The following is a 24,809-nucleotide window of genomic DNA, read 5'->3' on the forward strand; positions in this document are numbered from 1 at the left end:
TCTGCTTGTCCATTTGTGCTGGTTAAGTGGACAGTGGGTACAGTGGCAGCTTGAAGGCCACTAATTAACTATGTTTTTTTTAATGTCCATGTACAGGTTGGGAAAAAGTTTCAAGTGGAATTATTGCAAAGGATTACTTAACAGTCAATTGTTTTGGAAAGCACTATTAGTAGTCTTCCTGGTCCCCTTCTGGGATGAAAATCCACTCCCAGCAGCAGCAGCAGCAGGCATGGCGACTGATGTGAATGAGTAAAATTTTTTTGTAAATGCCTCTCCTCCTCCCCTCCACCATAAATTTACTTCGGAATCAAAAAATGAAATTAAATTTACTACCAATCAGGCAGTCCTGTTCCTACCTTCAACTACTAACATACTCCAACTCCCTCAAGCCTCTCTTGAATAATAAAAGAACATTTGTTTCCTGATGTGCCATGTTGGAAGTTAAACTGCCACTTAGCTTAGACAGCCAGCTAGCTTGGAGCAAATTTTTGGGCCAAAACTGGATGACAACAATATTGTGAGCTGCGAGGTGGTGAAAATTTACTGGAAACGAGTGGAAATTAATGTTATAAAGGTTAATACTGTAGGAACAAAAACAGGCCCATTTTATGTGATTCTAGCTGTTTTTATGATTTTTTTAAAGAAAAAATACAGATCCAACACTGAAAAACATACACAAAAGGGCGGTTTTGGCAGAACCAATCCAGAGGCAAAACACGAGGAGATATAGATCCAAAATCAAAACCAAAACATGGGGGTCGGCACACATCTCTAATTCATACAGAATTGAAGATTATCTGGACTACAGAGCTGAATACATTATATTTAGTGCACTGTGAGCACCATCTATAAACAAACCTGTACATTTAGAAAACATTTTGGGGTACAATGCAGCTAATTTAGCATGACTGATGCGGTGTGGAGGCTGGACACGTGTGCTGGCACTGGTGGGAGGCGCAGGGGGGAATTGGGCATTCCTTCATGACTAAGGTCAATAATTCATTTCTCATTGCAGCAACAGTAAATGTACAAACTGGCAATGATAGCTGAGACTGCACATCGTGGGTGGGAATCCTGGGCTAATGGATGGCTGATACACACCCTGGAGCTGATTCTTACAATCATCCGCCTGTGTTGAAGGTCAGCCGCGTCTATGTGACCGCACCCCCCCCAGCCCCCCAATTATGAGAGCAGCCATCATGGCTATTATCTGCATTTGCATTGTCCCCATCATTGATGCAGGAAATAAAGTTTGGCGGATTACTGCATATGCATACCTCTGAGTATCTTACAATTCTATGTGCTCGCCCACAGCATGCCCACGGGACACTTATCCTACGTGTAACCGCCACAATACTGCCCAGTAACTCCCATTCAGAAAATGAGATCAGCATGAGTTACTTTATGTTGTGTATACAGGCCGCCACTCGTGTGCAGTTTGCTATAAATCCCTAGACTTGTCTACATTCGTACTAGTGTGCAACTCAGAAATAGGCTCCCTGTGTCTAAGGGGCATGGCGGCTGCTTATGCCTACTAAAGGTTTAGTATACCTCTGTGCTATTTATTTATTACCAGTTATTTATATAGCGCACACATATTCCGCAGCACACTACAGAGAATAGTTGGCCATTCACATCCGTCCCTGCCCCAGTGGAGCTTACAATTTATATTCCCTACCACATGCTCACACACATACATACTAGGGTTAATTTGTGTTACCAGTATATTTTTGGTGTGCGGGAAGAAACCGGAGCACCTGGAGGAAACCCACGCGAGCACAGGGAGAATATACAAACTCTGCACAGTTAGGGCCAGGGTGGGAATCAAACCCATGCAGTGGCAAATGCAGGATTTCTAGAGGGGGGTTTCCAAATGCCTGCTTTTACAGTGAGTGTGGCCAGTCTATGAAGAGGGTAGAATTGGCACTTATCCAGCTTTTATATGCATCATACAAAGTATATTGTGTGTCATAATTCCAGCATGTACAGGACCAGCGATCACATTAACCCATTAGATGCGGCAGTAGGGCATCCTGCCTGAGCTGAATGTATTTATTTTAGATGTAGGCACCATTCCAGAGTATTGGAGCAAGTCCGGGAGTCTGGGAACAGCAGAAGAACCTAGCACTGTCCTGGACATATATGTACATATTGGGCTCTATAGCAGCACATCCCTAACAGTGAATGTTTTCCAGATCTCCTAGTTGGTGCACAGGTTATTTATAACTGGCTGATACATGTTAAAAGATCCACAGGTGATGCTAATTATTTCGTTAGTGATACTGTGAAGAACATGCAACACTTGTAAAATTCTATTATATAACTATTTCTATTGTGGTCATGGTGTTGGCTGGGGAGGGGGGTTTCCAGGCAGACGGAAACCCCCCCTGCGTTTGCCTATGCCATGACCTCAGTACTGTGAGGCAGTAATGCTAACCATTACACCGTCTATGCTGCACCTCTGTGCTATAGTCAGACTTCCTCCCATGTACCTCTCTAAATTCCCCTATCCAACAGAATCACCCTGTGAAGCCTGGGCCAGAAAGTAAAACTCATAGAAAGTCACAGAAACTCATTTATCACATATGATACAAGTGATATTATAGGGAATGGGATGTAGCTGGGTGCTCCACCGCTCTTACAGCTGAGGAATGAGCAAGCGGCTGGACCCAGCCCGACCTAGCTGTCCATGCAGAGAGACGAGGCTTATGGATGGATTAACCATTAATGCTGGACAGTCGCCATGTTCACTATTTAGGCTGTCAGCGAGCAGATGTCATAGGGTAACGGAAGGATACTTACAGAGAAAGGCATACCTAGCGTAGGTGTAGGACCACCTCTTTATGTCCCGCCAGGTCTAACTAAAACCTGTCACTACCCAAATGTTTCTTTCATTTCATGTTGGAAGCACAGGAATACTGAGTTATATACCCGCAGGCGGTACTGCATACTGTAGTCTGTTGTATTCTTGTCATTGTCATATGCTTTTAAAGGATACTTCAGTTTGTTCAGTGCATCCTGGTCAATGGTGCCCTTACTATTATACACCAGGGCGCTGCTCAGGAGAACGGCCAGGGAGAAAATCCAGATGTCATTCTTGGTGTCACCCTGCAAGAAGGAAAGGACAAAACTTCTCATTGAATTCTGCCACAATAAATAAAATCATCCAGTTATCTATGACGCCCACTTGGTTCAGCCCATTTTCTGGTACCTCTTTGTTAGTTATGGGGGGGGGCTGTGTCCATTGGCTTTTCCTGTATCCAGGGAATCTGCCCTTGAAATAACTTGGGGCGTTTACCATACAGATTCCCTGTATATCACAACACTAATTTATTAGGTGAGCAGATACTATGAATGTATCATGTTAGAGCAGTGGTCGGGGAATAGGGGTAAATTAACCCACATGGAGTAAAAATGAAATTCCTGGGGGTAATGGACGGACAGCCGGGCATGCATATGAATCATATAGTATAATATAGACTGATTCATATTAGGGGTGAGCGGGTTCGGATTTCTGAAATCCGAACCCCCCCGAGCCCCCCCGATCCGAGTCCGATCCGAGTCAGGCTCGACTTTTCCCGCCTGACTCGGATCTGAAATCGAGGCAAAACGTCATCATCCCGCCTTCCGAGTCTCGCGGGTTTTGGATCCTATATAAGGTACCCGCGTCGGCGCCATTTTCTCACTCGGCTGTGGACAGTGAAGAGGGAGGGTGGGAGTTAGGGCTGTGTAGTGTAGTGTAGTGTAGTGCTGCTGTTGTCCACTACTTCAAAGTCCATAGGGGCTGGCTGTGTTGTGCTGTGCTGCTGTTGTTAATAGGGGCTGTGTCCACTACTTCAAAGTCCATAGGGGCTGGCTGGACTGTGTTGTGCAGTCAGTTCTCCATAGGGGCTGTGTCCACTCCAAAGTCCTGTGCAGTGTCCCAGTCCTAAAGGAGTGCTGTAGTGTTGTCCAGGGGGTGCTCTGTCCATCAGGGGTGCTCCCCCCAAGTGCTAAAAAAATAATATATTTTCTGTGTTTGTGAATTGTGTGCGCAGTAGCCGCACGTGCATCAACAAAGTAGTGCCAAGCGTGCGCCTGTGTCATAAGTAAAGGGCCGGCTGGCTTGACCGTTAAAGGGTGCTGTAACCCCCGAAAGTACACTCCAGTCCAAACCAAAAAAAAATTATTTTCTGTGTTTGTGAATTGTGTGCGCAGTAGCCGCACGTGCATCAACAAAGTAGTGCCAACCGTGCGCCTGTGTCATAAGTAAAGGGCCAGCTGGCTTGACCGTTAAGGGTGCTGTAACCCCCGAAAGTACACTCCAGTCCAAACCAAAAAAAAAATTATTTTCTGTGTTTGTGAATTGTGTGCGCAGTAGCCGCACGTGCATCAACAAAGTAGTGCCAAGCGTGCGCCTGTGTCATAAGTAAAGGGCCGGCTGGCTTGACCGTTAAGGGTGCTGTAACCCCCGAAAGTACACTCCAGTCCAAACCAAAAAAAAAATTATTTTCTGTGTTTATGAATTGTGTGCGCAGTAGCCGCACATGCATCAACAAAGTAGTGCCAAGCGTGCGCCTGTGTCATAAGTAAAGGGCCGGCTGGCTTGACCATTAAAGGTGCTGTAACCCCCGAAAGTACACTCCAGTCCAAACCAAAAAAAAAATTATTTTCTGTGTTTGTGAATTGTGTGCGCAGTAGCCACACGTGCATCAACAAAGTAGTGCCAAGCGTGCGCCTGTGTCATAAGTAAAGGGCCGGCTGGCTTGACCGTTAAGGGTGCTGTAACCCCCGAAAGTACACTCCAGTCCAAACCTAAAAAAAAATTATTTTCTGTGTTTGTGAATTGTGTGCGCAGTAGCTGCACGTGCATCAACAAAGTAGTGCCAAGCGTGCGCCTGTGTCATAAGTAAAGGGCCGGCTGGCTTGACCGTTAAAGGGTGCTGTAACCCCCGAAAGTACACTCCAGTCCAAACCAAAAAAAAATTATTTTCTGTGTTTGTGAATTGTGTGCGCAGTAGCCGCACGTGCATCAACAAAGTAGTGCCAAGCGTGCGCCTGTGTCATAAGTAAAGGGCCGGCTGGCTTGACCGTTAAGGGTGCTGTAACCCCCGAAAGTACACTCCAGTCCAAACCTAAAAAAAAAATATTTTCTGTGTTTGTGAATTGTGTGCGCAGTAGCCGCACGTGCATCAACAAAGTAGTGCCAAGCGTGCGCCTGTGTCATAAGTAAAGGGCCGGCTGGCTTGACCGTTAAGGGTGCTGTAACCCCCGAAAGTACACTCCAGTCCAAACCAAAAAAAAAATTATTTTCTGTGTTTGTGAATTGTGTGCACTGTGGCTGCACGTGCATCAACAAAGGAGCAGCGCCAAGCGTGCGCCTGTGTCCCATAAGTAAAGAGCCGGCTGGCTCATTTCTTAAAGGGTGGTGTAACCCACAAAGTGCACTACTCTCCAGCAAAAATAAAATAATATTTTCTGTGTTTGTGTGCGCTTTAGCCGCACGTATATATATCAATATAACATAAATGGAGGACCAAACTTTCTCCGATAAAAATAAAATAGGGAAAGATCAAGAACCTCTTCCTCCTAGTGCTGTTGCTGCTGCTGGGAGTTGTTCATCATCCCAGAGAGGAAGTAGGAACATCACTACTTTTACTAAACAATTGACCCTCCAACAGTCCCTAGCGATGAGGATGAAGTACGACAGCAGTCATCCTGAAGCAAAACGTATAACTGAGGCCTTGACTGCTATGTTGGTGTTAGACGTGCGTCCGGTATCCGACATTAGTGCAGTGGGATTTAGACAATTAATGGAGGTAGTGTGTCCTCGGTTCCAAATCCCGTCTAGATTCCACCTGCATCCTCAAAGCAGCAGCGACAAGCGTGCGTCTGTCTGTTAAAGGGTGGTGACACCCTCAAAGTGTGCTACACAAACAATTAAAATATTGTTCTTTTTTTTTCTGTCTTTGTGAATTGTGTGGGCTGTAGCCGCACCTGCATCCTTAAAGCAGCAGCGACAAGCGTGCGTCTGTCTGTTAAAGGGTGGTGACACCCTCAAAGTGTGCTACACAAACAATTAAAATATTGTTCTTTTTTCTGTCTTTGTGAATTGTGTGGGCTGTAGCCGCACCTGCATCCTTAAAGCAGCAGCGACAAGCGTGCGTCTGTCTGTTAAAGGGTGGTGACACCCTCAAAGTGTGCTACACAAACAATTAAAATATTGTTCTTTTTTCTGTCTTTGTGAATTGTGTGGGCTGTAGCCGCACCTGCATCCTTAAAGCAGCAGCGACAAGCGTGCGTCTGTCTGTTAAAGGGTGGTGACACCCTCAAAGTGTGCTACACAAACAATTAAAATATTGTTCTTTATTTTTTGGTCTTTGTGAAATGTGTGGGCTGTAGCCGCACCTGCATCCTTAAAGCAGCAGCGACAAGCGTGCGTCTGTCTGTTAAAGGGTGGTGACACCCTCAAAGTGTTCTACACAAACAATTAAAATATTGTTCTTTTTTTTTCGGTCTTTGTGAAATGTGTGGGCTGTAGCCGCACCTGCATCCTTAAAGCAGCAGCGACAAGCGTGCGTCTGTCTGTTAAAGGGTGGTGTAACTCTCAAAGTGTTCCAAAAAATAAAAAACTATTTTTTTAATGTGTTTGTGACTTGTGTGCGATGTAGCCACACTTGCATCCTCAAAGCAGCAGCGACAAGCGTGCGTCTGTCTGTTAAAGGGTGGTGACACCCTCAAAGTGTGCTACACAAACAATTAAAATATTGTTCTTTTTTTTTTGGTCTTTGTGAAATGCGTGGGCTGTAGCCACACCTGCATCCTTAAAGCAGCAGCGACAAGCGTGCGTCTGTCTGTTAAAGGGTGGTGACACCCTCAAAGTGTGCTACACAAACAATTAAAATATTGTTCTTTTTTCTGTCTTTGTGAATTGTGTGGGCTGTAGCCGCACCTGCATCCTTAAAGCAGCAGCGACAAGCGTGCGTCTGTCTGTTAAAGGGTGGTGACACCCTCAAAGTGTGCTACACAAACAATTAAAATATTGTTCTTTTTTCTGTCTTTGTGAATTGTGTGGGCTGTAGCCGCACCTGCATCCTTAAAGCAGCAGCGACAAGCGTGCGTCTGTCTGTTAAAGGGTGGTGACACCCTCAAAGTGTGCTACACAAACAATTAAAATATTGTTCTTTTTTTTTTGGTCTTTGTGAAATGTGTGGGCTGTAGCCGCACCTGCATCCTTAAAGCAGCAGCGACAAGCGTGCGTCTGTCTGTTAAAGGGTGGTGACACCCTCAAAGTGTTCTACACAAACAATTAAAATATTGTTCTTTTTTTTTCGGTCTTTGTGAAATGTGTGGGCTGTAGCCGCACCTGCATCCTTAAAGCAGCAGCGACAAGCGTGCGTCTGTCTGTTAAAGGGTGGTGTAACTCTCAAAGTGTTCCAAAAAATAAAAAACTATTTTTTTAATGTGTTTGTGACTTGTGTGCGATGTAGCCACACTTGCATCCTCAAAGCAGCAGCGACAAGCGTGTGTCTGTCTGTTAAAGGGTGGTGACACCCTCAAAGTGTGCTACACAAACAATTAAAATATTGTTCTTTTTTTTCTGTCTATGTGAATTGTGTGGGCTGTAGCCGCACCTGCATCCTTAAAGCAGCAGCGACAAGCGTGCATCTGTCTGTTAAAGGGTGATGACACCTCAAAGTGTTCTACACAAACAATTAAAATATTGTTCTTTTTTTTTCGGTCTTTGTGAAATGTGTGGGCTGTAGCCGCACCTGCATCCTTAAAGCAGCAGCGACAAGCGTGCGTCTGTCTGTTAAAGGGTGGTGACACCTCAAAGTGTTCTACACAAACAATTAAAATATTCTTCTTCTTTTTTCTGTCTTTGTGAATTGTGTGGGCTGTAGCCGCACTTGCATCCTCAAAGCAGCAGCGACAAGCGTGCGTCTGTCTGTTAAAGGGTGGTGTAACCCTCAAAGTGTGCTCCACAAACAATAAAAATATTCTTTTTTTTTTTCTGTCTTTGTGAATTGTGTGGGTTGTAGCCGCACTTGAATCCTCAAAGCAGCAGCGACAAGCGTGCGTCTGTCTGTTAAAGGATTACATCGGTGACAGCATCCAAGTAGGCATGTCAGACAGTCCGTACCTGTACTGGCAGGAAAAAGAAGCAATTTGGAGGTCCCTGTACAAACTGGCTCTATTTTACCTGAGTTGCCCCCCCTCCAGTGTGTACTCCGAAAGAGTGTTTAGTGCAGCCGGGAACCTTGTCAGCGAAAGGCGTAGGAGGTTGCTTCCACAAAATGTGGAGAAGATGATGTTCATAAAATGAATTATCAACTCTTCCAGGGAGACCAGCCTCCAGAACGTACAGAGGGACCTGTGGTTCCAGCAGGGACGAATTAATACTCTGTGAGGATGAGGTTGTACACACTGAAGAGGGTGAGGAATCGGTGGATGAGGAGGATGAGGATGACATCTTGCCTCCGTAGAGCCAGTTTGTGCAGGGACACATTAATTGCCAGCTTGTTTTGTGGGGGCCCAAACGAACCAATCATTTCAGCCACAGTTGTGTGGCAGACCCTGGCGCTGAAATGATTGATTTGTTAAAGTGTGCATATCCTGTTTATACAACATAAGGGTGGGTGGGAGGGCCCAAGGACAATTCCATCTTGCACTTCTTTTTTTTCTTTGCATTATGTACAGTTTGGGGCCTAGTTTTTCTAACTGCCATCCTGTCTGCCACTGCAGTGTCACTCCTAGATGGGTCACGTGTTTGTGCCGCCCACTCGTGTCGCTTAGCATAGTCATCCAGCTACCTCGGTGCAACCTTTTGGACATGAAAACACTATTGTGAGGTGTGAGGTGTTCAGAATAGACTGGAAATGAGTGGAAATTAAGGTTATTGAGGTTAATAATAGCATAGGAGCAGAGAAACCAACAAATTCTGTGATTTTAGCTGTTTTTATGCTTTTTTTAAAAAAAATACAGATCCAAAACACAAAACCCAGAACCCAAAACACGGAAGGGTGGTTTTGGCAAAACCAATCCAGATCCAAAACACGAAGAAAGATCCAGATCCAAAACCAAAACACAAAACACGAAAAGTGGCCGGTGCACACCCCTAATTCATATGCATGCCCGGCTGTGCCGCAGGGAGTAAGCTGTAGGCTGTAAGCTGGACGCCCGCTGAGATGTTATTACCAGCGGGCGCCCGGCCCCTTCCCTGCAGCGCCGCGTTAGCCGGAGGTTGGAGTTCTCTTCTGAACTCCAGCTTCCGCCTCTCTCCGTGCGCACTATGGGAGAAACGTCATGACGTCTCTCCCAGAGTTCCGAGGATCAGCCAGGCGGTCAGGACGGTGGCGGATGCAGGAGCGGGGATTAAGGGAAGTGTTTTTTTTGGGGTTTTTTTGTACAAGCGGCACTACAGGGGCATTATATGGGGGCACTACTACAGGGGCATTATATGGGGCACTACTACAGGGGCATTATATGGGGCACTACTACAGGGGCATTATATGGGGGCACTACTACAGGGGCATTATATGGGGCACTACTACAGGGGCATTATATGGGGGCACTACTACATGGGCATTATATGGGGGTACTACTACAGGGGCATTATATGGGGGCACTACTACAGGGGCATTATATGGGGCACTACTACAGGGGCATTATATGGGGGCACTACTACAGGGGCATTATATGGGGGCACTACTACAGGGGCATTATATGGGGGCACTACTACAGGGGCATTATATGGGGCAGTACTACAGGGGCATTATATGGGGGCACTACTACAGGGGCATTATATGGGGCACTACTACAGGGGCATTATATGGGGCAGTACTACAGGGGCATTATATGGGGACACTACTATAGGGGCATTATATGGGGCACTATTACGAGGGCACAACTATGGGGGCACTACTATATGATTTCCTTCCTTTCAAATCAAGGGGGTAACGTCGGTGCATCTAAATATATTTTGGAGCAAAAGGTAAAAAAGTTCCCTGACCCCTGTGTTAGAGAGAGTTAGTTAGCATATATATATATAATTGTGTCAGTCCTACAATGCATTGAGTTTCTCTTAGTGGAGGAGGGGCTGTGATTGTAGTGATGTCAGATTATCTCAGCATCACTTCTACTGTGTGAGAGACAATTTAGGAGAAACAAATGTAAAAATTGTATATTGAAATATGTCATCACATACAATCGAGTTATGGCTACTCCAGCATGTTGCAGACTTACAGGGCTGCCATTTCCATGATTATCTGTCATACAAGCCTTATAACTCCCTCCCCAGTCTGCCACCTACTTTATTCTCTATTAGTACCATATTTTGGTTGCCATCCCCTACTTATAATAGTGTTGTCAGCATTAGTACTGCCAAGAGATCGGTCGTGTCCAGGTGTTGGGGGCATGGCTATGCCCATAGAGGTCCGTTTGATAAAGCAAGAGCAAATGTGACTGTGCCATCTCTGGGTTGTGGTTCCACATCTCTAGCAAGCCCTATCCCTCTAGAGGCCTGGTCCCAGGGACCTCTGCTCATCAAAATGCCTATAATGAGAGGTGCAGGCAGTACTCTAAGGCAGCACATTTCTGTGGACAAAGCTATGTACTGTATTACAATTATCTCTTATATAAAGCTAATAGTCATGAGCCTTGAGACAAAGTGGAGAGAGATAAAGTACCAACCTATCAGCTCCTTACTGCCATGTTACAGACTGTATTTGAAAATAGACAGGAGCTGATAGGTTGGTAGTTTATCTCTCTTCACTTTATCTCTCACCAAGGCTTAGTACATCTGCCCCACAGAGAGATGGGGTAAAGGGGGCAGTTATGGAAAGATGTGGTGGTTGTAGAGAAGGGGGGGAGGGAGAAATGCCAGCCACAACAAAATTATATACATCTGTTTGTGCAAATATCCTCATATATACTGTAGCATGAACGCGGGGTTAGAGTGATAGGACAGGGGTGGGAGAAGACAGAGAGAGAGAGCGGAGGGAGTGGGAACGGGGGTGGACTACAGCAACACTACCAAGCGGCCTAATGAATGATGGGTCTAAGACACTTGTGGTTGTATATTTACTAGGGTTGAGTGGGTTCGGTTCCCTGAGAACCGAACCCACCCGAACTTCGGGGATCCGGGGCGATCCGAGCCCAAGCTCGGATCTCCCTGTCTGCCCCGGATCCCTCTCCCGAGGCAAAACCTCGAGATCTGCTGTCGGATCTCGAGGTTTTGCCTCGAGCGGCCATTTAAAAAAAAATGCCTTTGCCTTTAATGGGCAAAGTGCTGATTGGCTGACAGAGACGTCTGTCACGGCTCTCAGCCAATCAGCATTATGGTGCTCATTTGCATGTAGCACGGACTCGTGAGATCCGTGCTACATGCATCTGTGTGATTGACAGTGACACAGAGCACAGATGGGTCAGTGAGACCCGTCTGTGCTGCTGTGTATTTCAATGACACAGATGCACGCACGGACCAGGAGATCCGTGCTACTTGCATCTGTGTCATTGACACAGAGCACTAACGGGTCCGTGAGACCCGTCTGTGCTGCTGTGGTAAATAAAAAAAAAAAAACCTGTGTAAAAAGAGAAAAAAATGGCGTCCTCCCCCCCAAAAAAAGAGCAACCAGCCCCGGGCATTAGTGACCCAGTGCTGGGTGTGCTTAAATACAGGGGACAAACGACATAGGGGTCCCCTGTACTTAAACACAACCAGCACCGGGCTAGTCAGAACCAGAGCTGGTTGCCAAAATACGGGGGACAAACGACGTAGGGGTCCCCCGTATTCTGCGCAACCAGCTCTGGGCTCTGATCCGGTCCTGGTTCTGGAAATACAGGGGAAAAAAATGAGTAGGGTTCCCACTGTATGTTCCAGAACCAGCACTGGACTTTTTCTAGCTGGGGGCTGATGCCACAGCCAGGGGAGCCCTTTCACCGGGCCCCCCAGCCGCAGCATCAGCCCTGACCGCTAGTCAGCCCAGGCCGGGGATCCCTGGAGAGCTGGGGACCCCCCCAATAAAGGGGTCACCCTCTCCAGGGCACCCCAGGCCCAGGCTGATAGCCCGGGGCTATCCCCGCCACCCCTGGTGGCGGTGGGTGGCGGGTTGATTGTGTGGTGTGGTGTAAATAAAGAATATCAAACATTGTCTTTACAAGTAGAACTGCAAGTCCCAGCAAGCCTGCCCCGCATGCTGGTACTTGGAGAACCACAAGTACCAGCATGCAGGGCATTAAGGGCCCACTAGTACCTGTAGTTCACCTGTAAAAAAATGTTTAAAAAAAACACAGGACACACACACCGTGACAGTATAAGTTTATTAAACATACATACACACACACACACATGTACACATACTCACCTATGTAACCCTGTAGCATCGGTCCACTTGTCCGGTAAAGTATCCATAGGGGACCTGTGAAAAAAAACATACTCACCATCTCCTATGCGAGGTTCTGTCCTCTTCGTTCCAAAGTAGGCATCCCCGGACTTGGCAAAAAAAAAAAAAACGAAAACGCGATCCACGAACTTAGTACCGTTCTATAGAACGGTACTTCCCGAATGAGAGCTTAGCGGCGGGGTATCACCATGGAAACCCCGCTGCTAAGCGTTCATTGGCTGAGAGAGGCCATCTCCCGTCTCTCTCAGCCAATGAACGGCTCCCTCCATTGTAGTCAATGCTGGGAGCCGCAAGGTTATTAAAGTTTACCCTGCGGTTCCCACCATTGACTACAATGGAGGGAGCCGTTCATTGGCTGAGAGACGGGAGATGACCTCTCTCAGCCAATGAACGCTTAGCAGCGGGGTTTCCATGGTGATACCCCGCCGCTAAGCTCTCATTCGGGAAGTACCGTTCTATAGAACGGTACTAAGTTCGTGGATCGCGTTTTCGTTTTTTTTTTTGCCAAGTCCGGGGATGCCTACTTTGGAACGAAGAGGACAGAACCTCGCATAGGAGATGGTGAGTATGTTTTTTTTCACAGGTCCCCTAGGGATACTTTACCGGACAAGTGGACCGATGCTACAGGTTACATAGGTGAGTATGTGTACGTGTGTGTGTGTGTGTATGTATGTTTAATAAACTTATACTGTCACGGTGTGTGTGTCCTGTGTTTTTTTAAACATTTTTTTTACAGGTGAACTACAGGTACTAGTGGGCCCTTAATGCCCTGCATGCTGGTACTTGTGGTTCTCCAAGTACCAGCATGCGGGGCAGGCTAGCTGGGACTTGCAGTTCTACTTGTAAAGACAATGTTTGATATTCTTTATTTACACCACACCACACAATCAACCCGCCACCCACCGCCACCAGGGGTGGCGGGGATAGCCCCGGGCTATCAGCCTGGGCCTGGGGTGCCCTGGAGAGGGTGACCCCTTTATTGGGGGGGTCCCCAGCTCTCCAGGGATCCCCGGCCTGGGCTGACTAGCGGTCAGGGTTGATGCTGCGGCTGGGGGGCCCGGTGAAAGGGCTCCCCTGGCTGTGGCATCAGCCCCCCGCTAGAAAAAGTCCAGTGCTGGTTCTGGAACATACAGGGGAACCCTACTCATTTTTTGTCCCCTATATTTCCAGAACCAGGACCGGATCAGAGCCCAGAGCTGGTTGCGCAGAATACAGGGTACCCCTACGTCGTTTGTCCCCCGTATTTTGGCAACCAGCGCTGGTTCTGACTAGCCCGGTGCTGGTTGTGCTTAAGTACAGGGGACCCCTACGTCGTTTGTCCCCTGTATTTAAGCACACCCAGCACTGGGTTACTAATGCCCGGGGCTGGTTGCTCTTTTTTGGGGAGGTGCACGCCATTTTTTTCTTTTTTTACACAGGTTTTTTTTTTTTTTTACCACAGCAGCACAGACGGGTCTCACGGACCTGTCATTGCTCTGTGCCAATCACACAGATGCATGTAGCACGGATCTCCCGGGTTCGTGCTACATGCAAATGGGCACCATAACGCTGATTGGCTTCCTGTCTGCCACTGCAGTGCCACTCCTAGATGGGCCACGTGTTTGTGCCGCCCCCTTGTGTCGCTTAGCATAGTCATCCAGCTTCCTCGGTACAACCTTTTGGCCTAAAAACAATATTGTGAGGTGTGAGGTGTTCAGAATAGAGTGGAAATGAGTGGAAATTAATGTTATTGGGGTTATTAATAGCGTAGGAACAAAAAAAGGCCCATTTATGTGATTTTAGCGGGGTTTTTTTTATTTTTTAAGAAAAAATCCAGATCCAAAACACAAAACCCAGAACCCAAAACACGGAAGGGTGGTTTTGGCAAAACCAATCCAGATCCAAAACACGAAGAAAGATCCAGATCCAAAACCAAAACACAAAACACGAAAAGTGTCCGGTGCACACCCCTAATATTTACATACCTCCCAACATTTGCTGGGAGAGAGTCGGTACCTGCGCCCGAAAAGAGGGTGTGGCCTAATCATAAAGGGGGTGTGGTCAGATGACACGCCCCCATTTACATCACTAATGGGGCGTACCCAGCATCTACGAGATGCTGGGCAGCCCCTGGGCTTCCCCCCGTACGCTCAATAGATGCTGTGTGCATGCGCATAGCGTCTATTCTACCTCTGCATACACGCTGCTCTGCATAGCAGAGCAGCGTGTATGCTTCCCCCAACTTCCCCCCCACTGCGGGACAATGCGGCCCGTGGGCGATTCAGCAGGACAGTCCCAGAAAAACGGGACTGTCACGCTAAATGCTGGACAGTTGGGAGGTATGTATTTATATAGCATCATGATATGACACAATCTTGGCAGATTAGATAAGAGTGGCACCATCTATTTGCACCAATGTGGTAACAGGGCACACGGCTTCAGGAAATGTAATAATGTAAAGATCAGGAAATGTGCAAAGTGTCATGTTGGTCCTCAATCATGTCCATACAGACTCGCAGTTGTAATGCCAGGCGCATGGAGTATGCAGTGTAATATAAATGTAGGTGGTGTTCCTGGGCGGTGACAGGGCGGTGGCTTAGCGCATGCATGGAGATGGTCCGTATTATAGGCGTGTTATGGGAGTGTCGCAGGTGCATTGGTGAAAGTGGCTGAGCACACAGATGCTCAATCGCACTCACAGGAGGGCGTACATGGATGGAGAAACTGCACTTGTCATAAGGTTGATGCAAGTTACCATGGTGCAACTGATGGTGGTGTTCAAGGATGCACCAATCAGTATTACTGTGTGTAAGGACGCTGGCAGCGGGCGTCTCAGTCCTCGCACATGCGGGTGTAGACAAGGGAAGGGCTTTGTAGCAGCATTAGCATAAAGTCAAAGGCCGCCATTACACGCTGCTGCCGGCTCTTCTGCGTCCAACTCTGAATCAGGCCCCTTACGTTTCACAAAATTGCAAATATGACTAAAGATTCTCCCGTTTGGCAGGAGGCAGCTGCGTAGGGGAGGGGGCTGGAGGTGCAGCTACGGGTGGGAGGGGGCTGGAGGTGCAGCTGCGGGAGGAGCTTGAGGTGTTTTTGTTCTCTCTGCACAAATGGATCACTTACATAGCGACACAACATCTTCTAAGTCACCATCTCACTTCTATTTATTTTCTTAATTTTCCTTGGATCATTGCATTTTATTCTTAGACCGCTCTGAAATCTCACCACATTTACCCAATTTGCATCTTTAGAATTATTAATAAATGACCACAAGCCGCACATCACCCCATAATTACTCAGCTCCCTCCGATTAGCTTCTTCCCTTTCTTCATTCCTTAACGTCAAAGTCCTCAACCTGCTGCCACAACATGACATATTTCTAATCTCCAACCATCTTTTCTTCCTCTGACTCCTTCTGCTCCCAACAGCCCCAGCACATTCTATTCTGCACCCAGCAGCCCCAGCACATTCTATTCTGCTCCCAGCAGCCCCAGCACATTCTATTCTGCTCCCAGCAGCCCCAGCACATTCTATTCTGCACCCAGCAGCCCTAACACATTCTATTCTGCGCCCAGCAGCCCTAGCACATTCTATTCTGCTCCCAGCAGCCCTAGCACATTCAATTCTGCACCCAGAAGCTCTAGCACATTCTAGTCTGCTCCCAGCAGCCCTGACACATTCTATTCTGCACCCAGCAGCCCCAGCACATTCTATTCTGTTCCCAGCAGCCCCAGCACATTCAATTCTGCACCCAGCAGCACTAACACATTCTATTCTGCTCCCAGCAGCCCTAGCACATTATATTCTACACCCAGCAGCCCTAGCACATTTTATTTTGCACCCAGCAGCCCTAGCACATTCTATTCTACTCCCAGCAGCCCCAGCACATTCTATTCTGCTCCCAGCAGCCCTAGCACATTCTATTCTGCACCCAGCAGCCCTAGCACATTCTATTCTGCACCCAGCAGCCCTAGCACATTCTATTCTGCTCTCAGCAGCCCCAACACATTCTATTATGCACCCAGCAGCCCTAGCACATTATATTCTGCTCCCAGCATCCCTAGCATTCTATTCTGCTCGCAGCAGCCCCAGCACATTCTATTCTGCTCCCAGCAGACCAAGCACATTGTATTCTGCTCCCAGCAGCCCTAGGCACATTCGATTCTGCTCCCAGAAGCCCTAGCACATTGTATTCTGCTCCCAGCAGCCCTAGCACATTCTATTCTGCTCCCAGCAGCCCTAGCACATTCTATTCTGCACCCAGCAGCCCCAACACATTCTATTCTGCTCCCAACAGCCCTAACACATTCTATTCTGCACCCAGGAGCCACAACACATTCTATTCTGCTCCCAGCATCCCTAGCACAATCTATTGCATTCTCAGCAGCCCCTGCACATTCTATTCTGCTCCCAGCAGCCCTAGCACATTCTATTCTGCACTCAGGAGCCACAGCACATTCTATTCTGCTCCCAACATCTCTAGCACAATCTGTTGCATTCTCAGCAGCCCCTGCACATTCTATTCTGCTCCCAGCAGCCCCAGCACATTCTATTCTGATCCCAGCAGCCTCTGCACATTCTATTGCACTCTCAGCAGCACCAACACATTCTTTTCTCCTCCCAGAAGCCCATGCACATTATGTTCTGCTCCCAACAGCTCCAGTACATTCTGTTTGACTCCCAGCAGCCCCAGCACATTCTGTTAACAGCAGCCTCCAAACATTCTATTCTGCTTTCAGCAGCACCAGCACATTCTATTCTGCTCCCAGCAGACCTAGGACATTCTATTCTGCTACCAGGAGCCACGGCACATTCTATTCCTGCTCCCAGTAGCCCCAGCACATTCCATTCTGCTCCCAGCATCCCGTGCACATTCTAGTCTGCACCCAGGAGCCCCAGCACATTCTATTCTGCTCCCAGCAGCCCCAGCACATTCTATTCTGCTCCCAGCAGACCCAGCACATTCTATTCTGCTCCCAGCAGCCCTAGCACAATCTATTGCATTCTCAGCAGCCCCTGCACATTCTATTCTGCTCACAGAAGCCCGTGCACACTCTATTGCACTCCCAGCAGCACCAACACATTCTTTTCTCCTCCCAGCAGCCTGTGCACATTTTGTTCTGCTCCCAGCAGCCCCATTCTGTTTTGCTCAAAGCAGCCCCAGCACATTCTATTCCAAGCAGCCTCCACACTTTCAGCAGCACCAGCACATTCTATTCTGCTCCCAGCAGTCCCCGCACATTCTATTCTACTCCCAGCAGCCCCCGCACATTCCATATTGTTGGATAGAGCCATATTAATGTAATTTAAATCATATACATAGAGAGTCCTTCTACTTGTGACGTAAATTTTATGGTCTGTGTTCCGTAGTCCCCCAGTTGGTCCACTGGTGGCATGAATAGTCCACAGCGCCAAATTGTCAAATAATAATGAAAGGCACAAACATTCCCTTTGTAAAGCCCTTATAGCTCCTTCTCTGATGTAATGAGCCCAGCTTGCATATACTCAGTGACTGGTATCTTAGATTTGTTAGCCTGGATGGTATTTTGCAGTCTTATGCTTTCCAAGATACAATATATTCTAGGGAAAGAAAGTATATCTGCACACTCCAATAGATGATGAGTTACGGTCATATATGAGGCCCCATAGTAATTAGCAACCTATAATGTTCAATTTATGGGGGTGCAGCCCTATTCCAACCAAGTTAGACTATATTAACCACATAGAGGCTAGGGGTTGTTAGAGATGGGCGCACATGCACAAAATCATTACTTTAAAACTTGACATTTATTAGTTATTATACTAAAAATTCCATTCACTGGGATTGGTACAGTGAAAGAGGTAAAAAAATTTATTTTATGAATTGATAAACATACATATAGATTAGTGTACAAAGGCCCTCATTCAGAGCCACTCGCTAGCGGCAGTACGCTCGTTCCGAGCGATGTTCGCACATCTGCGCATGCGTACGGTTTTTAGTACGCATGCGCGAACCAGTCAGTGCGGCCGAAAATCGTTGGTACGCAATATAGCGAGTGCCTGCTATTTTGAGTGACAGAATGAGGCGTATGTGGGTGGTAACAGGGGAAGGTGCTTGAAAACGGGGGAGTGGAATTCGAACGCAGGCGTGCTTAAAGGTCAAAACGGGCGTTTTAAGGGTGTGCATAATTAATCCAGCAGCGTCATTGACCACGTCACTTGGTTTTTTTTAACTCAGAACTGCTCGCAAAATAGCGGTTGAAAACACCAACCACAAGAATAGCGAGCAGTTCATACGCTGTACGATGTACTCGATTAATCTAATAAATAGCGGACATGATGTAGGGTGCGTGCGGCCAGGGGGCGTTTTTATCAAATAAACGAGCGTATGTTTTGCTCGCTCGTTCAGACTTAGAGGTGGGAACAGACTGCAATGTACGAACGGATCATTTGAATAGCCACCCCTTGTTTTTGAACGAACGACCGCAAATAGCGAACGGCTCTGAATCAGGCCCAAAGATAGAAAAATGTGAACAAATAGTCAGATGCTTTTCAGACCATCACAACATATACTTATATGGTAATAGACAAGGAGGGGTGATGGTATTATAAGGGGCGATAATCTACATTCCCCCTTAATAATAACAATAAAAAAAATTTTATATTTATGGGGCCTATTCATCAACACTAAAATAATGTTTTTAATGACATTTTCCTTAAATAACGTTATTTTAGTATTCATGAAGCATCTTAACACAAGAAATATCACTGATATTCCAGATTAAATCCCCCTGCGATAATTTCCACCAGAGCCGTAACTAGACTTTTTGGTGCCCTGTGCCAGAAAGAGCATTGGCGCCTCCCTCATTTTTCAAAGGGACATAATGCACCCAAAAAAGGGCCATGGCCTCATGGGGAAGGGCCAGGGAAGAGATAGGAGAGGCCAGGAGATGCTGGGGATGAATAAGAGGAAGCTACAAGCAAGAATGATAATTAACAGAAATTTGACAGGCCCAAACAGCACCCATTGACTTGTGGTGCCCTGTGCGATGGCACCGGCCGCACTACCCTAGCTACGGCCCTGATTTGCACACTCCCCATACATTAGTACATTAGTATGGGGATGTGGAAATTATGGTATTCATCAAATTCCGAAAATTATACATTTTTGGAATTTGATGGATTGATGGAGTTACTATCCGCCACTGTGAGGTGGCGAATAGCAGGTGAGACTTACCTGCTTCCAGCTGGATATGCCCTTCGCAGCTCCCTCCGGCGCTCTGTTCCCTTCTCTGGCTCTAGTGGTTGCTCGGACAACTGTGTTCTCCTAGCAGAACACAATAAAGTTTAGAAAAAAAAAACGTTTTTTTTTCTTTCTAAACTGTACTGTGGTGTGCTGGGAGACCACGTGTCAGACCAGCAGGACAGAGCCGGAGGCTGCTGCGCGACAGGTAAGTGCGGGGACGGGGGGGAGTTGAGCGGAGAGGGGAGGAGGGAGGGGGGGTTGGAGGGGTACACAAAATTACTGCAGCTGTAGGTAGTGCTGCGCATGTGCTGGGTTTACGAATGTAACAGCGCATGCGCAGCACGGATTCCAGCTGCGGTAAGTTAGAGCAGGCAGGGAAAATGATGAATTCCTCCTGTAATTAGGTAGAACTCCATGCCAGTTCTAAACCTAATTACCTCCATCGAATTTTAAGGTATGATGAATAGGCCCTTGAATCACTAATATTACTATTATTGTTAAAAACTAGGATTTTAGGGATATGAACACCTATCACATGTATCACGTGCAAAGGCTTGTGCAAAGTTCAAGACAAATAGGCTCTAAGTATATGTCTCTTTGTCCATAAGTTATTACCCGGTCTTGTCTTGTGTGTGCTTGTTACCATCAGAGTACGTATACTGCTGCTGCTACAGTGCACACAAATGTATAAAAGAAGGTGCAAAAAATTACTTTTAAAAAAAAAAAAATTTCTTTAAAAAAAAATAAACACATACTGTACATACTGTGAATTGGTCATTTTATTCACCCCTAATACCCAGCCCAAAGTCTTGTACTAATCAGAAACTTACGACCAATTCTCACATTCTTTTATAAAAAAAATAAAATCCCCAAATGAGCCATGTTAGTCATACAGTACCGAGACCAGACCGGATCCCTGTAGACACTGATGTCAACAACGCTCTGCATAAAATTCACATACTAGCCTCTGCTGTCCTGCTCAGGTGAGATCTCAGATAGATCATATAGCTCCTATACTTCCGTAGTACACATGGACATTCTTAATATCTGTCTCACCTTCTCCACATCTCCCAGACCTTCTGTGTCCAGCAGAACCAGGGTGTGATTCGCTTTCCTGGGATGGGGGACGCACCACATCCAGATGCCCTTGGTCTCCGCTTGGACATTGCAGCCCAGGTTAAAGCCTGCAAACGTTTAACATAGAAAGTCCTTAGTGGAAGTAAAGATGGAGCCAATCAGTCATCAATAGTTCTGAAGCTAATTGCTAAGGTTTCCTATGGGAAATCAGTGATGGCTCAAGATGAAACTGAATGTTTTTAATAATATTGACAGCACCTGTGAGTCATATTCACTAGAGCAATTTCCTATTGGTATAACATTAGCTCCTATATTTACTAAAGACATGCGTGGACCTCCTTGTTTTGGTTTTGGCAAAAAACACCCTCAAATGTCATGGTTTTGGTATTGGTTTTGGCAAAATTACCCTAAGTGTTTTGTTTTGGTTTGAGTTTTCTATTTGTTTTTCTTCAAAATTGCTAAAAACATCTAAAATACAGTCATATCGACTGGTTTACATGTAATCCAAAGCCCGAGATCCGGTTTTTAGATCTAAGATCCAACTTGTGAAAAGACCCAAGCTGGGACTCTGTTCTATTCGGAACCCCAAAGTGATCAGAACTGGGACTCCATTCTACTTGGAACCCCACAAGTGATCAGAGCCAATATTCCATTCTACTCGGAACCCCAAGATTAATCAGAGCCAGGACTCCATTCTACTCAGAACCCCAAAAGTGATCAGAGTCAAGACTTTGTTCGACTTGGAACCCCAATGTTCAGGTGTGTTCAGTTTTCAGCAAAACCGAACTGCTCATCTCTAATATTTACCAGTACCAATGATTTGGCAAAACTATATTTGCAGCCAGCAAAAGGTAAGGAACGGTCAATATTGAAAGGTTGTGCTCACCAATGTCAAGAAAATATGTCTCCAAGAATCAAATAATTTACAGTACTCCATCACTGAACCAGCCAAAGAGCTGTAGTGTTTATGTAGGACACATGATCTCCTGCAGGGTCGTGCAGACCATAGATGACATTTTAGGAGTTCTGCAGACATCAGTAGCAGACATGATTTTGGGAATATTTAGCTATGTGAAATGAATGTGACCTGACATTTTCCCAGGTGTACCCTAGCAACACAGCAGAGTGAACTGGCCGGCGTGGTCCCAGCTCTACTCATGGGCTATAAATGCTGTAAAATGCATAATTTTTGGGGGATCTTCGCCCCTCAGGACATCACTTTGAAACTCCATTTGCATAAAAAGGATGTGAGTATGAAAAGCCAACATTCAGAATGTAGACACCAGAATGTAGACACCAGAATATCGACAGGTTTTTAATATCAACAGTCAGAATGTCGACAACCAATATGTTGCCATTCAAAAATGTTGACATGCTCATAATGTTGACATTTAACATGTCGATAGCAGAGTGTTAGGTTTAATTTTTATGTGGGACCCTGTCAGAATGTCGATGTAGACTTTAGACTGACAACCAATATGTCCACATTCAAAAATGTTGACAAGCTTAAAATGTTGACATATTCATAATATTGACATTGAACATGTCAATGTCAGAATGTCAACATACAGTATATATATTTATTAATGTAGCACCGGTACCTTCCTGCATTTCTGTTACCTGACCACTAACCTTTCTGGGCTCCAGCCAGCTTGTTCATCAGGTAGGACTTCCCCGTCCGATACAATCCGACTATGGACACCACCACCACCGGCTGTGTGATCCTGGAGAGGATGTCTATGGCATCAGGGTTTGTTTCCAGCTTTCCATCAGGAGTGTTGTTAATCAGACAGACTGGGGCTTCCATGATCATGTCTGAATACGTAGGTCTACAAGCGGAAGAGAGTCAGGCATGAAAGTAGCTGCATGGCATATGAAGGGTCAGTTATACTGTGCATATATTTTATTTCTCTAACCAAAGCTGAGAACATGTATATTGTTCTCTCTCTATAAAACTGCATTACATTGATTTAATTTAATGATTATCATCCAACTATTTATTAAATGCATATATGTTAGAATTGCAGCCATAAAGCTTATGGCTGCATCTAGGAAAGAAACAGAAGTCACATTCTTGTATCCTGCTGTTATATTACTGCGGCCTGTCTGACATTATATATAATAGAGCCCAGAAAGGACACCAGGGACACATTCCTCAGAGAAGGTTGGGTCTAATGTAACCATTTACATACCGTACGTATACACCACCCAACACAGATGATAAATATAATGTCAGTGCAGGAGGCAGATTACCAAAGAAGCAAAGATTTGGACAGGTAATGAGAGTCAAAAATATATACATTTATACGTAAAGCAAATAAGCACCAATTACATTTGTGTGGAAGTACTTACTTTGTTTTCCCTTCTCCGTGTGCAGAAATACCTCTGTGACAAACAGGTAGATGGGAGAAGTCCCTGTGTATGAACTTTGGTCAAACTGCGGTTACATAAACTGTGTATCTACTGGATGTGGAAGGAGACAAACTGAAAGGAGACAAACTGAAAGGAGACAAACTGAAAGAAACATTATTATTATTATAATTGACAGTATTTATATGGCACCACAATTGTTCCGCAGCACCTTACAAAGTACATAAACAAATAAGTTGACCAGTGACTTATAGTACAGTACAATACAATACAGGACCAGGACATGGATAATATACATTGCTACATTCGCGACCATAACACCCAGATAAGCAACAGAGTGTAAGCAACCAAGTCTTAGGTGCCCTGGTGGGGAGTAACAAGTAGATGAAAGTAAGGAGAAGCACAAGAAGGTAGAGGGCCCTGCTTGTAAGAGCTTACATTCTAAGGGGATGGGGAGACAAACAGGTGTGACACAGATGGGGTAGGCAGGGAGGAAGGTGTATGTAGCAGTGGGTTAGGATGAGAGCTGGAAGACTCTGATGAAGAAGTGGGTCCTGAGAGCCTGTTTGAAGGATTGTAGAGAGGTGGAGAGTCTGATGTGAAGAGGGAGAGAGTTCCAAAGGTGGGGAGCAGCACGGGCAAACCTTGGAGGTGGGAGTGAGAGGAAGTAATCAATTGGCATGAGAGGTGGCATGCATTTGTTGAATGAAGAGTGCAGACATGAGAATGAAGGGAGTTGAGGTCCGCAATGTAAATGTGAGAAGAATCGGTGAGGGCTTTGTAAGTGAGTCTGAGTGTGAGAACCTTGCATTGGGTTCTGAAAGGGAAGGGGAGCCAGTGGAGAGCTTGTAGGAGAGGAGAGGCAGATGCAGAGCGTTTGGAGAGGAATATGAGCCGAGCAGCAGCATTGAGGATAGACTGGAGAGGGGAGAGAAGGGAGTTGGGAAGGCCAGATAGGAGGAGGTTACAGTAGTCTAATCTGGAGATGTCCAATGAGTGTATGAGGGTTTTAGTGGCATCCTGGGTGATAAAGGGTCTGATCCTGGAAATATTTTTAAGATGAAAATGACAGGACTGCGAGAGATTCTGGATGTGTGGTTTGAAGGAGAGAGAGGAGTCCAGGATAACTCCAAGACAGCACACTCTGGGGCTAGAGGAGATAGTTGTGCCATCAATTGTTATTAGCTGATGTAACATTTTGCCTCATTATAGATTCTTCTATGTTAGAATGGACAGTGAGACTTGGAAGTAAATGCTGCTTAGGGGCCTATTCATCAACACTTAAATAACGTTTTTAAGGACATTTTCCTTAAATAACGTTATTTTGGTATTCATGAACAGACTTAACACAGGAGATATCACAGATATCTCCTTGCTAAGTTCCCCTGCGTTAATTTCCACACTCCCCATACATTAGTACATTATTACATTAGTATGGGTACATTAGTACATTAGTATGGGGATGTGGAAATTATGGTATTCATCAAATTCCAAAAATTATCAATTTTCGGAATTTGATGCAGTTACTATTCGCCACTGTGAGGTGGCGAATAGCAGAATCCACTTACCTGTATCAGCGTGTGCAGGTCCCCCGACGAGTCCCTCCGGCGCTCTGCTCCGTCCTCAGGCTCCGGAGGCTGGTCTGTCATGTGTGCTCCCCAGCAGAGCACAAGAAAGTTTAGAAAAAAAAAAAATTAATTTTTTTTCTAATCTGTCATGTGGTCTGCTGGGAAACCACATCACAGACCAGCAGGACGGAGCCGGAGGCTGCTGCG

The 24,809-nt window shown here is 46.1% G+C and overlaps 1 protein-coding gene across 1 annotated transcript in view; it reads right to left on the reverse strand.

The window, feature by feature from the left end:
• LOC148478448 (guanylate-binding protein 1-like) overlaps positions 1–22,477 on the reverse strand; it is a 62,397-nt gene extending 39,920 nt beyond the window's left edge. The window contains exons 1-3 of the mRNA XM_088455402.1: positions 22,297–22,477; positions 20,644–20,771; positions 2,999–3,108 (exon numbers count right to left, since the gene is read on the reverse strand). Coding sequence (XP_088311528.1) covers positions 2,999–3,108; positions 20,644–20,771; positions 22,297–22,477 — 419 coding nt within the window. The remainder of the gene's footprint in view (positions 1–2,998; positions 3,109–20,643; positions 20,772–22,296) is intronic.
• Between the last annotated feature and the right edge of the window lie 2,332 nt (positions 22,478–24,809).

The sequence above is a fragment of the Taudactylus pleione genome, unplaced genomic scaffold, assembly GCF_031769625.1.
Source record: "Taudactylus pleione unplaced genomic scaffold, aTauple2 ptg000653l, whole genome shotgun sequence".
In the NCBI taxonomy this organism is placed as follows: domain Eukaryota; kingdom Metazoa; phylum Chordata; class Amphibia; order Anura; family Myobatrachidae; genus Taudactylus; species Taudactylus pleione.